The sequence below is a fragment of the Camelus dromedarius genome, chromosome 15 (genome assembly GCF_036321535.1).
Source record: "Camelus dromedarius isolate mCamDro1 chromosome 15, mCamDro1.pat, whole genome shotgun sequence".
NCBI lineage: Eukaryota > Metazoa > Chordata > Mammalia > Artiodactyla > Camelidae > Camelus > Camelus dromedarius.
In genome coordinates, this window is record NC_087450.1 from 8,697,769 (window position 1) to 8,715,188 (window position 17,420).

The following is a 17,420-nucleotide window of genomic DNA, read 5'->3' on the forward strand; positions in this document are numbered from 1 at the left end:
TTCAGGAATTTCCTAGTAACAAAGATTTAAGTAGACACAGAAAAGAGAATGTGTGTGGTTATTTTTCTTCTAATGTTGTGTCCCCTAGTTTTTCTGGCTCATTTAACTAAAGGCTACAGTGTTTAAGAAATAGAGCCAAGCGAAGTAGCCATGAAGTCTGAATATTGCAAAAGGTCATTTTTATTCAGGAAATGATTCAAGTCATATAAATTCCTACTCTAAAATTTGCCCATCTAACTTCCCCGGATGCACATTTTCTTAAAAAATTCCCCTCTCAGTTTCTTTAGTTAAGTCAAAAACAATGTGTTCCTCTTTCCCCATGTATTTTTGCCCATTAGTGTATTTCTTGGACGGTTTTCATATTATTTCTTTCCTGTCTGTGAATTTTTTAAAAATAAAACTTGGGACAACCAAGTCGTAAGTGTATGTTTTTACCTGACAGTGACACCACAGACAGACTGTCCAATCAGGTGAAGAAGAGTGAGGCTATAGCCTGTATTTGTTTTTATTTATTTTATTTATTTTTTAATATTTTTTTGGTGGGGGGAGTTAATTAGGTTATTTATTTGTTGTTTGTTTGTTTGTTTGTTTGTTTGTTTTAATGGAGGTACTGGGGATTGAACCCAGAACCTTGTGCATGTTAAGCACGTGCTCTACCACCGAGCTATATCCTCCCCCCGTATTTGTTTTTACAATTAAATTAATCCTGTAACTTTGGGAGTCTGAGATTTGCAAATGATAACCACTATATATATAAATCAATAAAAAACAAATTTCTTCTGTGTAGCACTGCGAACTGTATTCAATATCTTTTAATAACCTTTAATGAAAAAGAATGTGAAAATAAATGTATGTGTGTGTGCATATATATATACACACACACGACTGGGACATTATGCTGTATACCTGAGATTGACACACTGTAATGGGCTATACTTCAATTAAAAAAATAACAAAATAAATTTTTAAAAATTTAAATTAATCCTGGGTAAGGAAAAAGAAAAGTGAATCATCTTATCTTGCTTAACCCATTCGGTGGCTCCCAAGAGCACGGCCCACAGCACCCTACAGACTGTGGCCCCTGTCCATATTTCATGGCCTTCAATCCTTCCACTCTGGCTACAACAGCCTTCTCTTGACTCATTCAGGGTACCCAGATCATTTGGGCCTCAAGGTCTTCTGCCTCCTCTTGTCTCTGTATGGACCATCCATCCTGCACCAAATATGACCACTTTGCCCTTCAGGTCCCCTCATCAGAGGGTCCTTTGAGTGTGAGCCCCTGCTATTCTCTACCCCACCTCCGTTTGATGACTTTATGCACATAACACACTGATGATTTTATATTTATTTGTTGTTATATTTGCTTATAATCTATCTTGCCCACTATGTTTTAAGCTTCTTAAAGGGCAGAGACCAGGTCTTTTTATTCATCACTATGTCCTCAGATTCTAGCACAAAGCAGGGGGGTCATTAACAATTAAGTGTCTGAATGAAATGGGGCCCAGCAGCAACTATATAGCTCCTTTTGTATGCTCCTCCCCAATAACTGAAGGTGCTACCTCAACACAGGGCTGGCCTCCAACCTGAAGAGGTGACTCTGCATGTAACATACATGCAACTTTAAGAAAGCCAAAATCTACAGAGTTCAGCACCTAAGTAGAGTCGAGTTCAGGAAGCCTAGTTTAATGGGCAAAAGTGATAAAACAGCAGCTCCATTTTAAAAAAGTACCCAAAACAATTGTGCACAACAGTAACCACCAAAAAGTCATCCGCCTTTGCTTACCTCCTAGTCTCATATCTCTTCACTGCTCCCCTCATAACCCTCCCCAGCCAACACCTTTCTACATCCAGTCCACATGGACTTTCTGTCTTTGTTGTAGAGACAGCTTAGCTTTCCTCTAGCAAAAAAGACTTTTTTTTTTTTTTTTGTAAGAGGAGTAGATTGCCTAAAAGATGGTCCAGAAATTACTAAGTTCTCTTTGGCTAACTTGGGGAGGTATGAAAATCTGCCAACGCTCCCTCATTAAAAATATTTGTCCTCTCATATGTGACTTGCAGAGGACTTCACATTGATTAATGTAGTCTCCTTGATAATTTCTTATGAGACGCACAAATTGCATTGCTCAGTTCGTTCGTGGAAACTTTAGACTGGCAGCCTGTGTGGCTCACAGCATAATGGCCTATTGTCTATGCTGAGAAACTTTGGCTGAGGGACTGAATGTAAGGCATTTGTCTTTCCCACAGTTCAGCCAACCGTTAGTTTCTGTGGGTTCAGGGTTCAAGACAGGAAAAGGTTTTGGAAATATGAAAATGAATCCAGATATAAACTGGAATCCAAGATTTGGCCACATTCCAAGTCACCCACACAGACAGAACTGAATTCTGTGCCTGATGTTTTAAGCTATGCTATTTTTCGATCAATTACCTGCATTATGAAATGCTGTGAATAATGTTTATGCTCAACGTATGTGCTCATTCTTGAAAACTGCGTGTTCCCTGCTCTCAGTGACATTTATCCATTCTTCTTTCAAGCTCATCTAAGCAGAAAGAATAGAAATGCAAAGGGCTGAAAAAAGAAAGGGGCAGATCTGTTTTCTATTCCCATGTCAACCCTGAGTGACTTGAACAAAGTAATTACCTTCCCTGTACCTTAATTTTTCAATTTAAAATGGGATTAGTGATATTTGCCTCTTACCCCAAGCCCCAGAAGTAGTGAGATGAAGTCAAATCCACTTTCCAGAAACACCTTTACAATGAAACTATTGCACATAAAAAATGTGAGATTTCTACATCTTCTACAAGCCTTCAACAGTGGCTGTTTATGTGGTACCCAAAGTAAATTTCATCAGGAAACTTTATCAAAAGAAAAGAAAAATGGCCACTACCTGGCCATTTGTTAGTGGTTGTTGTGCCAAGATTTGCCTCGTGGAGAAGAAGTACTTTCAGGCCATAGCAAGGCAAGTGGGCACTCAGCCTGAGAGCTGTGAGTCTGGGGCACTTAGACCAGACCTGGGGACACAAATGATTGTTAGTCACAGGTCACCGTGACTCGGATTGTTTCCTTATTTTAAGTGTTTTTCAGATGCCAGGGACCAGAGTAGAAAAACAACCAACACCCACATTTATGGGCAATTTAATTATATCAGGAAATGTTTACTGACTTATGCCAATTTGCACCAATCAAAACAGTTCCAAACAAAGCCCCACCAGAAATAACAGTATTTTAAATGCTTGACAGAATGGTAGCGTACAAGCTTCAGGTCTGCTGCACGTATCCAAGTCCTCCTTGGCTCAGTGATAATCACAGGCTGCCGCAGCCAAGGCGGAAGCGCATCCCTGATCTGTCCCCGGTTGCTCATACAGCAAGAATTATTTCACTACAGTTAAGCCAGCCTCAAGGCGAGCATCACACATAGTTAAAGAACTATCTAGAGAGGTTGAAGGTGGGTGAGTTATATTAGCAAAACATTTATCAGTGTCCACTGACACTCACAGAAAACAAATCACAGATAAAATGCAGTCTTGTTCTCAATGGGGTTGTAAGCACCCGAGGAGGTTTGCAAAGCCCATGCCACATTGGCAAAGTGACATAGTGGAAAATGACATCATGGCATAGCAGGGATTGGGAGGTGGGCTGTGCACTGTACAATTAATTCAAGCACATGAAATGCATGCTGTTTTATTGACGGATTACTGAAACACCAGTCGCCTAAATGAAATACTGAAAGGTCTACGTGCCAGCTGCATTTTTCACCCCAACCTAAATTCAGTGTCTGTTCAGATGTCAGTTTTCTGTGCCCTGTGGCTGGCTGGCATTTCCAGAACTACCGTGGGGACTCCAGGAATATCTACATGATTTGATGTCACCTGCCAGACTGGGAAGATTGACCAGGGAGCATAGTACAGATTCAGGGACTCTGTCTCCACCTCCCTGTTTCCTGAGACAGGGACTTCCTCTCCACCACATCTCCTACCCAACGCAAGGTAATGGAAACTTTGTGGCCACCACTGTCTCTGGCCAGCCCACTTGACTCCACTCGTAATCAGTCCTCCTCATTCATTTCTTCAGAGCCCCGCTGACATAGACTTGTTGAGTGTGGCATCCTTTTTCACTTTTACAGATTTAGGGAGTGGTTAGAGAAGTCAGAGAATTTCAGGATAGGACAGGATGGTACTTTTTTAACTTTACCCTCAGGCACCACCACTCCTTGCAGCACACCGAGCAGTCCTCACCACAGGAAATTTCCTGCTGGCTGCATCCAGCGGTCCCAGTCTCTCTCTGTCTCTGTCTCTGCCCCTCTTGCTTAATCTCTTATTTTTCTCACTCCTTCTTGTTACCAGTATTTTTCTTCCTCACAGACACCAATTTAACATTTTTCACCCCAACCTAAATTTAGCTTCTGGCCTAACATTTCTTGTCCCCAAACACAATAAGGTCCTTAGCCAAACCAACCACCATCTCCTTTGCCCTCCTCTCTCAGAATCACAGAGCCTGCACAAGCTTTGTGACTTGTGGCTTGTTTTTTCTTTAACATATCAACCAAATAAAAATGTTAGGCAGGATTATTAGCCACCTGCTCCCCCCACATCTCTGCCCCTAAGCAGACTGGAAGGAGGAGAGGTGTGGGTGAGGGTCTTTCTGCTGGAGTCCAGTGTTGACATATAAGTTCTTGTTAGAGCTTTTCCAAACTCTGGGACCATTTCTGGCAGCACATCCTCTGTAGGATCCTTCTCTTTGCCTGAGAGAGCTGACCAAGAAACAATCTGAAATGGGGACATAAGGCCCTGGGCACGTAAGCGACATCCACCACTAAGCTTTATCATGAGAATCAGTGCTGGGAGGGGCCAGTGAATTGATCACCTGACATCTTCTGGGAAGCTGCAATTCCGGCTAGAAATAACTGAAACCTTCCCCTGATCTCCTTCTTAAGAATTGTGCAGGTGGGGGAGGGTATTGCTCAAGTGTAGAGAGCATGCTTAGCAAGCACAAGATCCTGGGTTCAATCCCCAGTACCTCCTCTAAAAATAAATGAACCTAATTACCTTCTCCCCCCTCACCAAAATGAAATAATTTTTTTTTAATGTTCAGGAAGAGAGATACCTTATTTTGAGGAACCAAGTAAAATAATAAGGGATTTTTACTGCCATATATATATTTTTTAAAAGCCACAAAAATTAAGATGATGTGGAATGGATACCAGAAAGGAGGGACTGGTAGAGGAAACAGAACAAAAGCCCAGAGGCACATGAGTGTATGAGATAGAAGAGCAGTTTCAAATCAGCAAGGAAAGGGTGGAGCAACCGATAGGGCTACTGGGGAAACTAAACAATGGTTGGAGAAAGAAAATTTGGAGCCTTTTCTCGTAATACCCAGCAAAGCAGATCTTGGATAGACTGAACAGTTAAATGCAAACAAATGAACTAGGAGAGAGTGTAAGTGAATGCTTTAATGCTTTTGATATGGAAAAAACATTTTAAGTATAACATAATAGAAGCCATAAAGAGTTCTTACAAATTAGTAAGGACAATTATGAGCACCCCAATTGAGAAAATATACAAGTAGGCAATTCACAAAAGAGGAAATGACAATGGTTAAATAGCATAATTATAAAATTTCAGTTTACAATAAATCAAGAATATTAAATGTAGACTAGAGGACCGTCTATATATAAACGATCATGTTGTCAAAGATTAAAAGACTTACTGAATGCCCAGTACAGCCACGCAGAGGAAAAAGAGATCTCATCAACCCCTGCTGGTGGTATAAACTGGCATGTATTTTCTGCAAAATGACAATACATAGCAAACCCTTAAAAATGCTTTTATTTCATTCTGACTAATTAATTCTTGGGAAATAAGAAATAGAGGAAAGACATATGTTTGAAGGTGTTAATTATCGTAGCAATTAAATGTCAAAACATTATAAAAAAAAAAAAACTCACATGTTCAAATTAGAAGGCTAAGTAAGCACTTACCTCCATAGAATGGAATTTTATTACAGCCATTAGAAATTTCATTATAGAAATATATTTACTGACTTAAAGAATGATGTGACATAGTGTTGTTTGTAAAGTAATCTAAAATGCACTAATGTGATACAAATTTGTGTGTGTGCATAAAGATATAAGAAGATACGGATCAATTTTATTTGAACTTATTTCTACATAATAGAAAGTTTTGAAGGTTTTTTTTTTTCTTTTTTTCACAGATAAAAATAAAAGTGTATTCTTCAGGTTAATTTTATATCACATGTACTTTATTATGGTTTTTTAAGTGTATTTTTCAAATGACAATTAGTGTGCATAGTGCCAGTGAAGCAACTGCCTCTCCAAACAACATTAAGGACAGCATGCTGGGCTGGAAATATTATAATAAAGAAGAAAAACACTTCAGCTGCAAATGAATGAGAGCTAAATACCCTCCAAGAGCTGGAAATTCCTGATTTGCCATTAGCTTCAATACACACTGCCCGTCAGCAGCAGTGCTCAGCATTAACGAGGCTGACGTGGAACTCATATCCAGCCTGCACTTCACCTTTAAAGATTTTCTTTTAATGTGTGTCTATAGTTTCAAAACCACAATGAATAGATAGTACTTCTAGTGAGAAAACTGTTGATTAAAAAACTAAAGAAGTAAGAAATGCTTAGTCCGTCTGCCTCAGGACCTGCATTCAAGCAGATGCTAAGCATCCTCCTCTGGGGGCTGCCGTCAGGAGGGTTCCTTGCTGTGGAGGGTGGACCAGCTGACAATTCGAATGTCTTTTGAAGCCTGAGGTTATATCTTTCTATGATGTATTTCCTTGGTGCCTGTGTTGTGAAAAGAATTAAAGAGGAACACCGCTGGGCTCTAATCTGAGGACCACGTCATCCAATCAAGGAGATAAGGGGAAAGGGGATCAAGATGACAGATTCGGAGGACACAGAGCTTAGTTCCCCCTACAAGCAGATCAAAAATACATCCACGTGTGGAGCAGTTCTCACTGGAAACTGGCAGAAAGACTCCTGTATGAAAGGTCCACACAGAATGGGATAGGAAGGAAAGAGAAGCAATCAGGTCAGGAACCGAGAGGAAAAGGACAATTATGCAGGCAGAGATCCTCCCTGGGGAGTGACCAGTTTGAGCCACATGTTGGGTGCCCAGCCCTGGGGTCCAACAACTGGAAGACAAGCCCCCTTGGCTGGGTGGAGGGCTGCTGGAGCTCATGGAGGGGAGCAGGGGAAGCGTCGACTCTGCTCAGAGGGAATGCACAAACACTTTCTGCTCCTGAAGCAGAGCAGAGAGGGCAGACTGAAAGCACACTGGTGGCTAACTGGTTTCCTGCAACCTCCCTGGCATGCACCCCAGCCTGAGCTGAGTGAGTGCTCCATCACCACTTGCCCTGCATCACAGCCCCACAATGGAGCAAGGACTGCCACAGCCAAGGATAAAGCTAAGCTATGAAATGCCGAAGTAGCTCGGACTCTAAGCGATGCCTGAGCAGTCATTATTGGCAGTTGGACAGGTGGCACATCGGAGGCAGCCTGGATCTCTGATGGCAGCTAGACCGCTGCAACCCATGCCCTGAACCCTGCTGAACACCCACGCCAGCCCCTCTTGCACCAGCACTGCTGCTCTCTGGGGCAAGAGCGCAGGAGCTGGGAGGGAAAGAGCACACACTCAAAGGGAACAGAGCCAGCTTGGACTTGACCTTCAGGACTTCAGTAACATGAGAACTGACCCTAATCGCTGATAAGACTGTGATGGCCACTGAACATAGGGGAAGCCCTGCCTCACCCCTGGCTCTGGCCTTAGCCTCTCTCCATCTCCAGCCCCACCTCCTACCATGGTGATAGCTGCCAGCACACCCTGAGGAAGACATGACTTGTGTTCATGGCAAATCCAGCTCTCCAACCAAAGCCACTGGGCAGAGATAGACTGCATCGGGACACTCTCTCACACAAGAACATTGCGACAGGTAACTGTTTCACTTAGTTACATACAGAGAAAGATAAGCAAAATGAGACATCAAAGGAATGTGTCTCAACGGAAAGAGCAGGGAATCTTTAGAATACTGTCAAAGATACCAACGTTCATAATATAGATGTCCCAGAAGGAAAAGAGAGAGAGAAGAGGGTTAAAAATGTATTTAATGAAATTGTGTCTGAAAACTTCCCAAGCCTGAAGAAGGAAACGGATATCCAGGTATAGGAAGCACAGGGGGTTCCAAACAAGATGAATCTAAATAGACTCATACCAAGATAAATCATAATTAAAATAGCCAAAGTTAAAGAAAGATAAAGAGAGAATTCTAAAGGCAGCAAGAGGAAGACAAAGAATCATGTACAAAGGAACCATTTGGGGGAGCTCATTCTACCGTGTGGACACTGGTGCTGGCAGGTGCCCCTGTGGATTCTCCCTACAGCTTATTAGCCTCGGGACACAGCCCCACACCCACCCAGTGGACTATAGGCACCAGTACTGGGACACCTCAGGCCAAGCAACTAACTAGGCAGGGAAACAGCCCCACCCACAAGCAGACAGGCTGCCTTAAGGCCCCTGAGCCCATGGTCACCCTGGACACAGCCCTGCTCACCAGAAGCCCAGGACCTGGCCCCACACACCAGTGTGCAAGCTCTAGACCATCCCCAGCACCCTCCACTCAGAGATCCCAGGACTCAGCTAGTCCCACCAGTGGGCAGGCCCCAACACCAGGATCCCTGGCCCCCCTCCACCCAGATCTAGACTTGAAACCAGCCTCACCCACCAGCAGGTGGGCATGAGCCACAGAACACCCACAGCCTTACAACCTGAGAACCCAGCCCACCTACCAGCAGGCCAGATCCTGCCCTGGGGCCAGCTGGGCCCCAGTCTTGCCCACCAGTGAGCCCGCTTTCCTCAGGACCAGCCTCACCCACCAGTGGGCAGAAACCAGCCACAAGACAACTACAACCCCACACCCTGCAGACCTAGCCCACCCACTAGCAGGCCAGCACCTGCCCTGGGTCTGGCTGGGCCCAGGCCCTGCCCAGTAGCAGACCAACACAAACTTTTTGACACCCTCAACTCTGTAGCCAACTGTGTCAGGAACTGGCTCCACCCACCAGGAGTCTAACACCAGCTCTGGGACCCCTGAGTTCTGCACTCAGATCCCAGGACCCAACTTTGCCTGCCAGTGGGCTGGCACTAGCCCCAGGTTCTGGCTTCACCCACCAACGGGAAAGAAACTGCCCCAGGGACTCCTGGACCCCAACTCCACCCACTAGTGAGTCAGCACTAGCCCTGGGTACCCCCGGGGTTCTGAACTGAGATGCCTGTGACCCAGCCTTGCCAGCTAGTGGCCAGCAGCCTTCTCACAAGGCACAGCATGGCAACCAACCAGATCAGGGGCCAGCAGACCTACCAGACCACCCACAGTAGTCAACTCACCACAACAGAAGAATCCACGCAGCCCATACCGGGCGCATCCCTAGAGCAGACAGCTGTGGTAATGAGAGGGGCGTGGCTGCCGGGATGCACAGGAATCTCCTATAAAAAGCCCCTCTCCAAGGCTGGGAAATGCAATCAACCTACCAGACACATAGAAATAAAAACAGCAAGTTAAGCAAAATGAGGCAACAGAGGAACATGTTTCAAACAAAAGAACAAAATGCCGGAAGAGGGTCTAAGTGAAGTGGAGACAGGCAATCTACTGCAGAAAGAGCTCAGGGTAATAACCATAAAGATGATCAAAGAACTCAAGAAAAGAATGGATGCACAGAGTGAGAAGATAGAAGTTTGTAACAAAGAGTTATAAAATACAAAGGACAAGAAAACAGATGAAGAATATAATAACAAATAAAAAACTGACTAGAATAATTCAACAGTAGACTAAATGACACAGAGGAAGGGCTCAGCGAGCTGGAAGACAGAGTAGTGGAAATCACTGATGCTGAACAGAAAAGAAATGAGGACAGCTGAAAGACACCTCTGTGAAAACAACATTGATGACACTAATATTTACATTATAGGGGGTCCCAGAAACAGAAGAGGGAGAGAAAGGGGCTTAGAATATATTTGAAGACATAATAGCTGGAAATTTCCCTAACCTGGGAAACAACATCCAAGTCCAGGTGAGTCCAAACAGAATTAGCCCAAAAAGGAACACACCAAGACACACAGTAATTCAAATGACAAAAATTAAAGATACAAAATATTAAAAACAGCAAGAGAAAAGCAACAAATAACACACAAGGGATCTCCCATAAGTCCATAAGCAGACCCCTTAGAAGAAAGTCTGTAGGTCAGAAGGGAGTGGCACGATGTATTTAAAGTGATAAAAGGGGAAAACCTATAACCAAGAATACTCTATCCAGCAAGACTTTCTTCAGATTTGATGGTGAGATCAAAATTTTTATGGAAAAACAAAAGCTAAAAGATTTTAGCACCATCAAACCAGCTTTACTAGAAATGTTAAAGAGAATTTCTCAAAACAAAACAAAAAAAAGAAACAACTACAAACATGAACATTATAAAAGAAGAAAAAATCTCATTAGTAAAGGCAAATATACCATAAGGGTAAGAAACAATCCACACACAAAGCTGGTAGGAAGGTTAAAAGACAAAAGTAGTAAAATCCCCTGTATCAACAGCAAGCAGTTGAGGGATGCACAGCACAGTTAGATGTAAACTATGATGTCAAAACAGTATCTGAGAGGGAGGAGAGTACAAATGCAAGGTTTTTAAAATGTGTTTGAAATTGAGAAGTCAGGAACATAATCTATAGAGATATAGATGTATAGATGCATAGATATAGACAAATTAGGTAGAGATACAGATAAATATATTGATATATGTAAACCTTATGGTTATCACAACAAAAAAAATCTGTAACAGATACACACTCACAAAAGAGAAAGGAATCCAAACATAACACCAAAGATAGCCATCAAGCCACAGTAGAAGAGAACAAAGAAGAAGGAATAAAAAAGGAGCTACAAAAAAACCCCAAAACAATAATAAAATAGCAGTAAGAATGTACATATCAATGATTACTTTAAATATCAGTGGACTCAATGCTCCTATCAAAAGACATGGAGTGGCTGAATGGATATAAGAACAAGACCCATATGTAATGCTGCCTACAAGAGACTCAGTTCAAATTTAAAGACACACAGGCCAGAAGGTGAGAGGAGGAAAAAGGTATTCCATGCAAAAGGAAATCAAAAGAAAGCCAGGGTAATTTTTCACAGAACTAGAACAAATAATTTTAAAAATCTGTGTAGAATCACAAAAGACCCCAAATAGCTAAAACAATCTTGAGAAAGAAGAACAGAGGTCGAGGAATCATGTGCCCTGGCTTCAGACTATACTACAAAGCTGCAGTCATCAAAACAGTATGGTACCAGCACAAAAACAGACACATAGATCAATGGAACAGGACAGAAAGTCCAAAAACAAACACACACACTTATGTTCAATTAATCTATGTCAAAGGAGGCAAGAATATACAATTGGGAAAAGAAAGTCTCAATAAGTGGTGCTGGAAAAACTGGACAACTACATGTTAGAAAGTGAAATTAGAGTTAAAGACCTAAATATAAGACTGGAAGCCATAAAACTCCTAGAAGAAAACATGGGCAAAACACTCTTTGACATAAACCATAGCAATATTTTTGGCATCTGTCTCCTAAGGCAAAAGAAATAAAAGCAAAAATAAACAAATGGGACCTAATTAAACTTAAAAGCTTTTGCACAGTAAAGGAAACCATGCACAAAATGAAAAGATAACTTACTGAATAGAAGAAAATATTTTCAAATGATATAACCAATAAAGGTTTAACATTAAAAAAAGTACAAATAGCTCATACAACTCAATATCAAAAAAACAAACAACCTGTAAAAAATGGACAGACCTTAATAGACATATTTCCAAAGAAGACATAAAGATGGACACACAGGCACATGAAAAAATGCTCAACACAGCTAATCATCAGTGAAATGCAAATCAAAACCATAATGGGCTATCACCTCACACCTGTCAGAATGACTTTCCTCAAAAAGAACACAAATAACAAGAGTTGGCAAGAATGTGGATAAAAGGGAGCCCGCGTGCACTCCTGCTGGGGATGTCCAGCAGCTATGAAAAACCTTGGGTTGCTTAGTTTGCAAACGAAGGCACACTTGGTCTTAGCTAGCCCTGGGCGGGTAGTACCCCCTAGATTATCAACAAGACCTGAGATGTCAAAGCATCATTTACAGAAACTGGAAAACGTGGTTAATTCACACTTTAGTCAAGTCATTAAATCTCAGACAACAGTGGAGTTCCAACAGGTTTGTGAGCCTTGGATCTGAAACAGTTTTTCTCCATGCTAGCTGTATTCTGTAACTTGGGGAATTTTTTTAAACTGTGGTTTCCTGCTCTCATATTCTTGGCCAATTACATGAGTATCTCTGGACCCTGATCATTTTTAAAGCTTCCCCAATGAGTCTCATGTGATTCAAAGAGAACCACTGGTCTTAGACTGTTTCTCAAAGTCTGAACCAGAACGACAGGCAGCAGCATCGTTTGGGAACTTGTTATAAATGCAGAGTTTCAGGCTTAACCATAGACCTGCTAAGTTAAAACTGGGTGGGGCCCAGCCCTGTGTTTGTACAAGCCCTCCAGGTGATTCTGCAGCTGGTTTAAGCTTGAGAACCACTGGTCCAAGGTGAGGAGCATCTGAGACTTGAGTGCAGTATCCTCCCATCACATCCCTGCCTCCAACACAGACACTCAGCCCTCTGAGCAAATGCCCCACAAAGTTCAGCTAATGTGTTTTTATCACCAAGTATTAGTCTGCTGTTCTTACAGACAGAAGAAGTAGGCGCGGCCTGGGGGTTCCCAGGGTCTCCCTGCTACCACAGTCTCCAAATGCTTTGATTTCAACCAGTGTCTGCACAGCAGTCAGAAGACGGCCTGAGCTCAGGCAGGAAACCAGCACGCAGTCACTGCTGTGCTGATGGGGAGCACAGAGGCTCCCAGGGAATGCGGCATCCAGATGCTCCTTGGAAGCCTGGTAGTCTGTCTGCACAGGACAGATGCACTCAGCACCTGGCTTTGCTGAACCCGTGGCTAGCACTTAGGAACTCCAAGTTTCTTCAAATTGCAAATTTTAATATTCAGAGGGAGCTGAACAAGTGGTAAAACTGTGGGGCTTTGCAAAGAAGTGACTGAAAACAAACAGTATCTATAAAGGAGGAATTAAGTGAATAAGTGGTTTGGTTTTTTTTTTCCTTTTTGGGAAAAATTTATTGCAGAAAATAAGCATAAACAGTGGAAGAAAATACCACTGGGTGACTTTTCTCCAGTGACAAGAGTCTGGCTCTGGGACCATAGTCCTGCATTGTAATCTCAGCTCCTCATTCTACCAGCTGTGAATTTAGGAAAGTTAATTAAATTCTAAACTTCTCTTTTCTCATCTACAAAATGGGATTATGATAGTATCTATCTAATCATTTGTTTTCAGGATTAAAGAAGATGATGCCAGTAAAGTGCTTGGCATTTTGATCTTCGGTCAATAAAATCCAACTTCCAGTTCTGCTACTAATGCGTCATTAATGTTATTAGTAACACAGGGCCTTAGAGTAAACCCACAAAATATTAGCTGTTCTCATCATCATTATTATTAGGGATGCCAAGCCTCTGCATTAAACTCCCATCAGGGGAAAAGGGCTGTATTGCAAAGCCAGACATGCCAAGGACCCCCTGAGAAAAATATTCTTTCTCAAAATTCAAACAACTTATTTGAATGTCCAACTTACACTGAGCCTCAACTTAGACAGAATAGGATAAGTTACACTGTTGTGAGAAACCTCAAAATCTCAGTGGTTTGACACCACAGTGGTTTATTTCTTGCTCATGTTTCAGGTAGACTCAAATCACTTGGTATCTGTCCTTCAAATGGTAACTCAGAGACCCAGACAGTTTTCATCTGGAGATATACATTGAAGGACAAGGTTTAGAAGTAACTTAAACTCTATGGTTCTCACCCACTGATCATAATTCTAGCATAGTCTTATCTCTCTTTCCAAGATAATTAATTAGTCATTATGTCCGTGAGTCCATTTGTTATATAGAATGGATAACATTTCATCAGCCATCATGGTGGTTCTCATCTGAATGTCCTAGTTGGTCTATGTCCCTGCACCAAAACTGAACCTAAGTGTAAATCTGACATGTATGAATTGAGTGGTACAATCACCTCCTTTATTCTAGACAGTATACTTTCATTAATGCAGCCTAAGGGTTATTTTCTTTGTGTGTGGTGTTTTTTTTGTTTTTTGTTTTTTTTGTTTTTTTTTGGGGGGGGGGGAAGGTAAGCAATACTGAACTAATCAACATCAACAAATACTGCCATAGATATATAAGGATTCAGTTCCCTCTTGTCAATGTTTATTCTCCTTTCATTCTGAACAGGAATCTGCATTATGGAAAAAGTTCACAAGAAGAACATAAGTTGAAGAGATTTCCTTTCTCTCCTTTATCCATCAATATATCGCCTACCCATCCAATGCAGGTTGCTAGCCTTATCATCCAAGTTTGTAAAGGCAAATACTAAGAAAGGTAGCTGTCAAGGCTTGACCAGCCCTGTTATTTCTTGGACTGACCCCTCACATCCACCTTGTTGCAGGTACCACATCTGTGTGACCGTGCTGATCTACTTCCTCCCCCTGCTGGTAATAGGCTATGCATACACCGTAGTGGGAATCACGCTGTGGGCCAGCGAGATCCCTGGGGACTCCTCGGACCGTTACCAGGAGCAAGTCTCTGCCAAGCGCAAGGTGAGCAAAGGGCAGGCAGCATTTGACTCATTCCGGCACAGGTGGCAAGCGGGCGAGCACATGAGCCCCAGAGCCTCAAGAGGCCCAGAGGCAGCAGGTGCAAAACATCCCTGAATCCCCAGAACAGGAGAAGGGAGGAGAGACAAGGGGAGGGGAGGGCAGGGAACAGCTCTTTCTTGAGGGTCTTTGTAACCTAAGCCTGCCTGTACAGTCATGAGCCATCTCGCTCTCACCTTAAGACTAATTGAAAACTGTCAAGTAGTAAAAACAGACACATATTTAATGACAAAAGCATTGAAGAGTTATTTAGTTCTCTTTTATTATTACAGTTTGACAAAATAATACATTCACTTGGTTCAAACATACGAAAATACTAAAGGAAAGCAAATTATGGAGATGGAGAACAGACCAGGAGTCGCCAGAGTTAGGACTGTGGGGGAAGAACCTGCCTATAAAGGGATAGCATGAGTGAGTTTCTTTGTGATGATGGAGCAGTTCTGTGTCCTGATTGTGGTGCTCCCCCCCCTTATCTCTGCATATGATAAAATTTCATAGAACTATTCACCAAAAAGTTGCACGTAAAAACTGGCAAAATCCAAATAGTCTGCGGCTTAGTTAATAACACTGGACTATCACCAGTTTCCTGATTTTGATCACGTGGCATCATTCTGTAAGATGCTGTGATTGGGAGAAGCTGTGTGATGGGTCCTGGGAACTCCCTGTACTATTTTTGCAACTTCTTGGGAGTCTTAAATTATTTGAAAATTAAAAGTCAAAAAATATGTTGAGTCCATCTTTCCATGAAAAGTCGCCCTCCTTTCTAGTTCCTCCAACTACCCAGTTCCCAAATGTGCATGTACATTCACACACACACACTCACACACACACACACACACACACACACACACACACACACAATGGTAACCATTACTGTTTGTTATTCATCCTTCCAGATATGTAATGAATTTATAAGCCAAATAGATTTTTTTTCTTTTTTACACAAATAGTAAATACACACTGTTCTTCCCCTCATTTTTAGATTTAACAGTATCATAACCTCTTAAAAAATCAACATAGAAAGAGCTTTGTCATTCTTTTTCTCTTTTGGTATTTATTTGCATACTATTTCATTGTGTAGATGCTAGATAGTTTTCATTTTTTATTGAAATACAGTTGACTTACAATATTATGTTAGTTTCAGGTATATTACATAATAATTTGATATTTACATACACTATGAAATGATCACCGTAAGAAGTCTAGTAGCCATCTATCCCCATACAAAGTTATCAAAGTATTACTGACCATATTCCTTATACTGCTCAATACATCCCCATGACTTATTTATTGTATAACTGGCAGTTTGTACCTCTTAATCTCCTTCACCTATTTCATTCACCCACCCATCCCCCTCCTTTCTGGCAACCACCCTTTTGTTCTCTGTATCCCTAAGTCTGCTTGTGTTTTGTTTGTTTCCTTGTTTGTTTTGTCTTTCAGATTCCACATATAAGTGAGATCATGTGGTATTTGACTTTCTCTTGGATAATACCCTCCAGATACATCCATGTTGTCCCAAATGACAAGATACCATATTTTACAGCTGGATAATATTCCATTTTATATGTATAACACATCTACTTTATCCATTCCTCTATCAACGGACACTTAGGTTGCTTCCATATCTTGGCTAATGTAAATAATGCTGCTATAAACAATAAGGTGCACGTATCTTTTCAAATTAGGTTTTCATTTTCTTTGGATAAATACTGAGGAGTGAAATTGCTGGATCATATGGTAGTTCTATTTTCAATTTGTTGAGGAATCTCCATACTGTTTTCCAGAGTGACTGCACCAATTTACGTTCCCAGCAAGTTTACAAGGGTTCACTTTTTCCACGTCCTCACCAACTCTTGTTATTTGTTGTCTTGGTGATATTGCCATTCTGACAGGTGTGAGGTGATATCTTATTTTAGTTTTGATTTGTAGTTCCTTGTTAGTGATGCTGAGCATCTTTACCTGTGCCTTTTGGCCATCTGAATGTCTTCTTTGGAAAAACATCTATGCAGATGGCTGTCCATTTTTTAATGCAGTTTTTTTTTTTGATGTTGAGTTTTATGAATTCTTTGTATATTTTGGATATTAATCCCCTATTAAATATATTGTTTGCAAATATCTTCTCCCATTTAGTAGGCTGTCTTTTTGTTTTGTTTATGTTTTCCTTCACTGTGCAAAATCTTTCCACTTTGATATAGTTCCATTTGTTTATTTCTACTTTTGTTTCCCTTGCCTGAAGAGACATATCCAAAAAAATTACTAAGACCAAAGTCAAAAAGAGTGCTTTCTATGTTTTCTTCTAGAAGTTTTATGGTTTCAGGTCTCCCATTTAAGTTTTTAATCCAGTTTGAGTTTATTTTTATATATGATGTGAGAATGTAATCCAGTTAGATTGTTTTGCATGTATCAGTCAACTTTTCTCAACATCATTTGTTGAAGAGGCTGTCTTTTCCCTGTTGTATATTCTTGACTCCTTTGTGAAAGATTAATTGGCCATATGTGTGTGGATTTGTTTCTGGGATCTCTATTCTGTTTTATTGAGTTCTATGTCTCTTATGTGCCAGTACCATGCTGTTTTGATTACTGTA

At 41.4% G+C, this 17,420-nt stretch overlaps 1 protein-coding gene across 1 annotated transcript in view; it reads left to right on the plus strand.

Annotated features, from left to right (window-relative positions):
* The window catches only part of TACR1 (tachykinin receptor 1), a 165,603-nt gene that overhangs the window by 137,062 nt on the left and 11,121 nt on the right, over positions 1 to 17,420 (plus strand). The window contains exon 3 of the mRNA XM_010988559.3: positions 14,628 to 14,778. Within this exon, the coding sequence (XP_010986861.1) occupies positions 14,628 to 14,778 (151 nt within the window). The remainder of the gene's footprint in view (positions 1 to 14,627; positions 14,779 to 17,420) is intronic.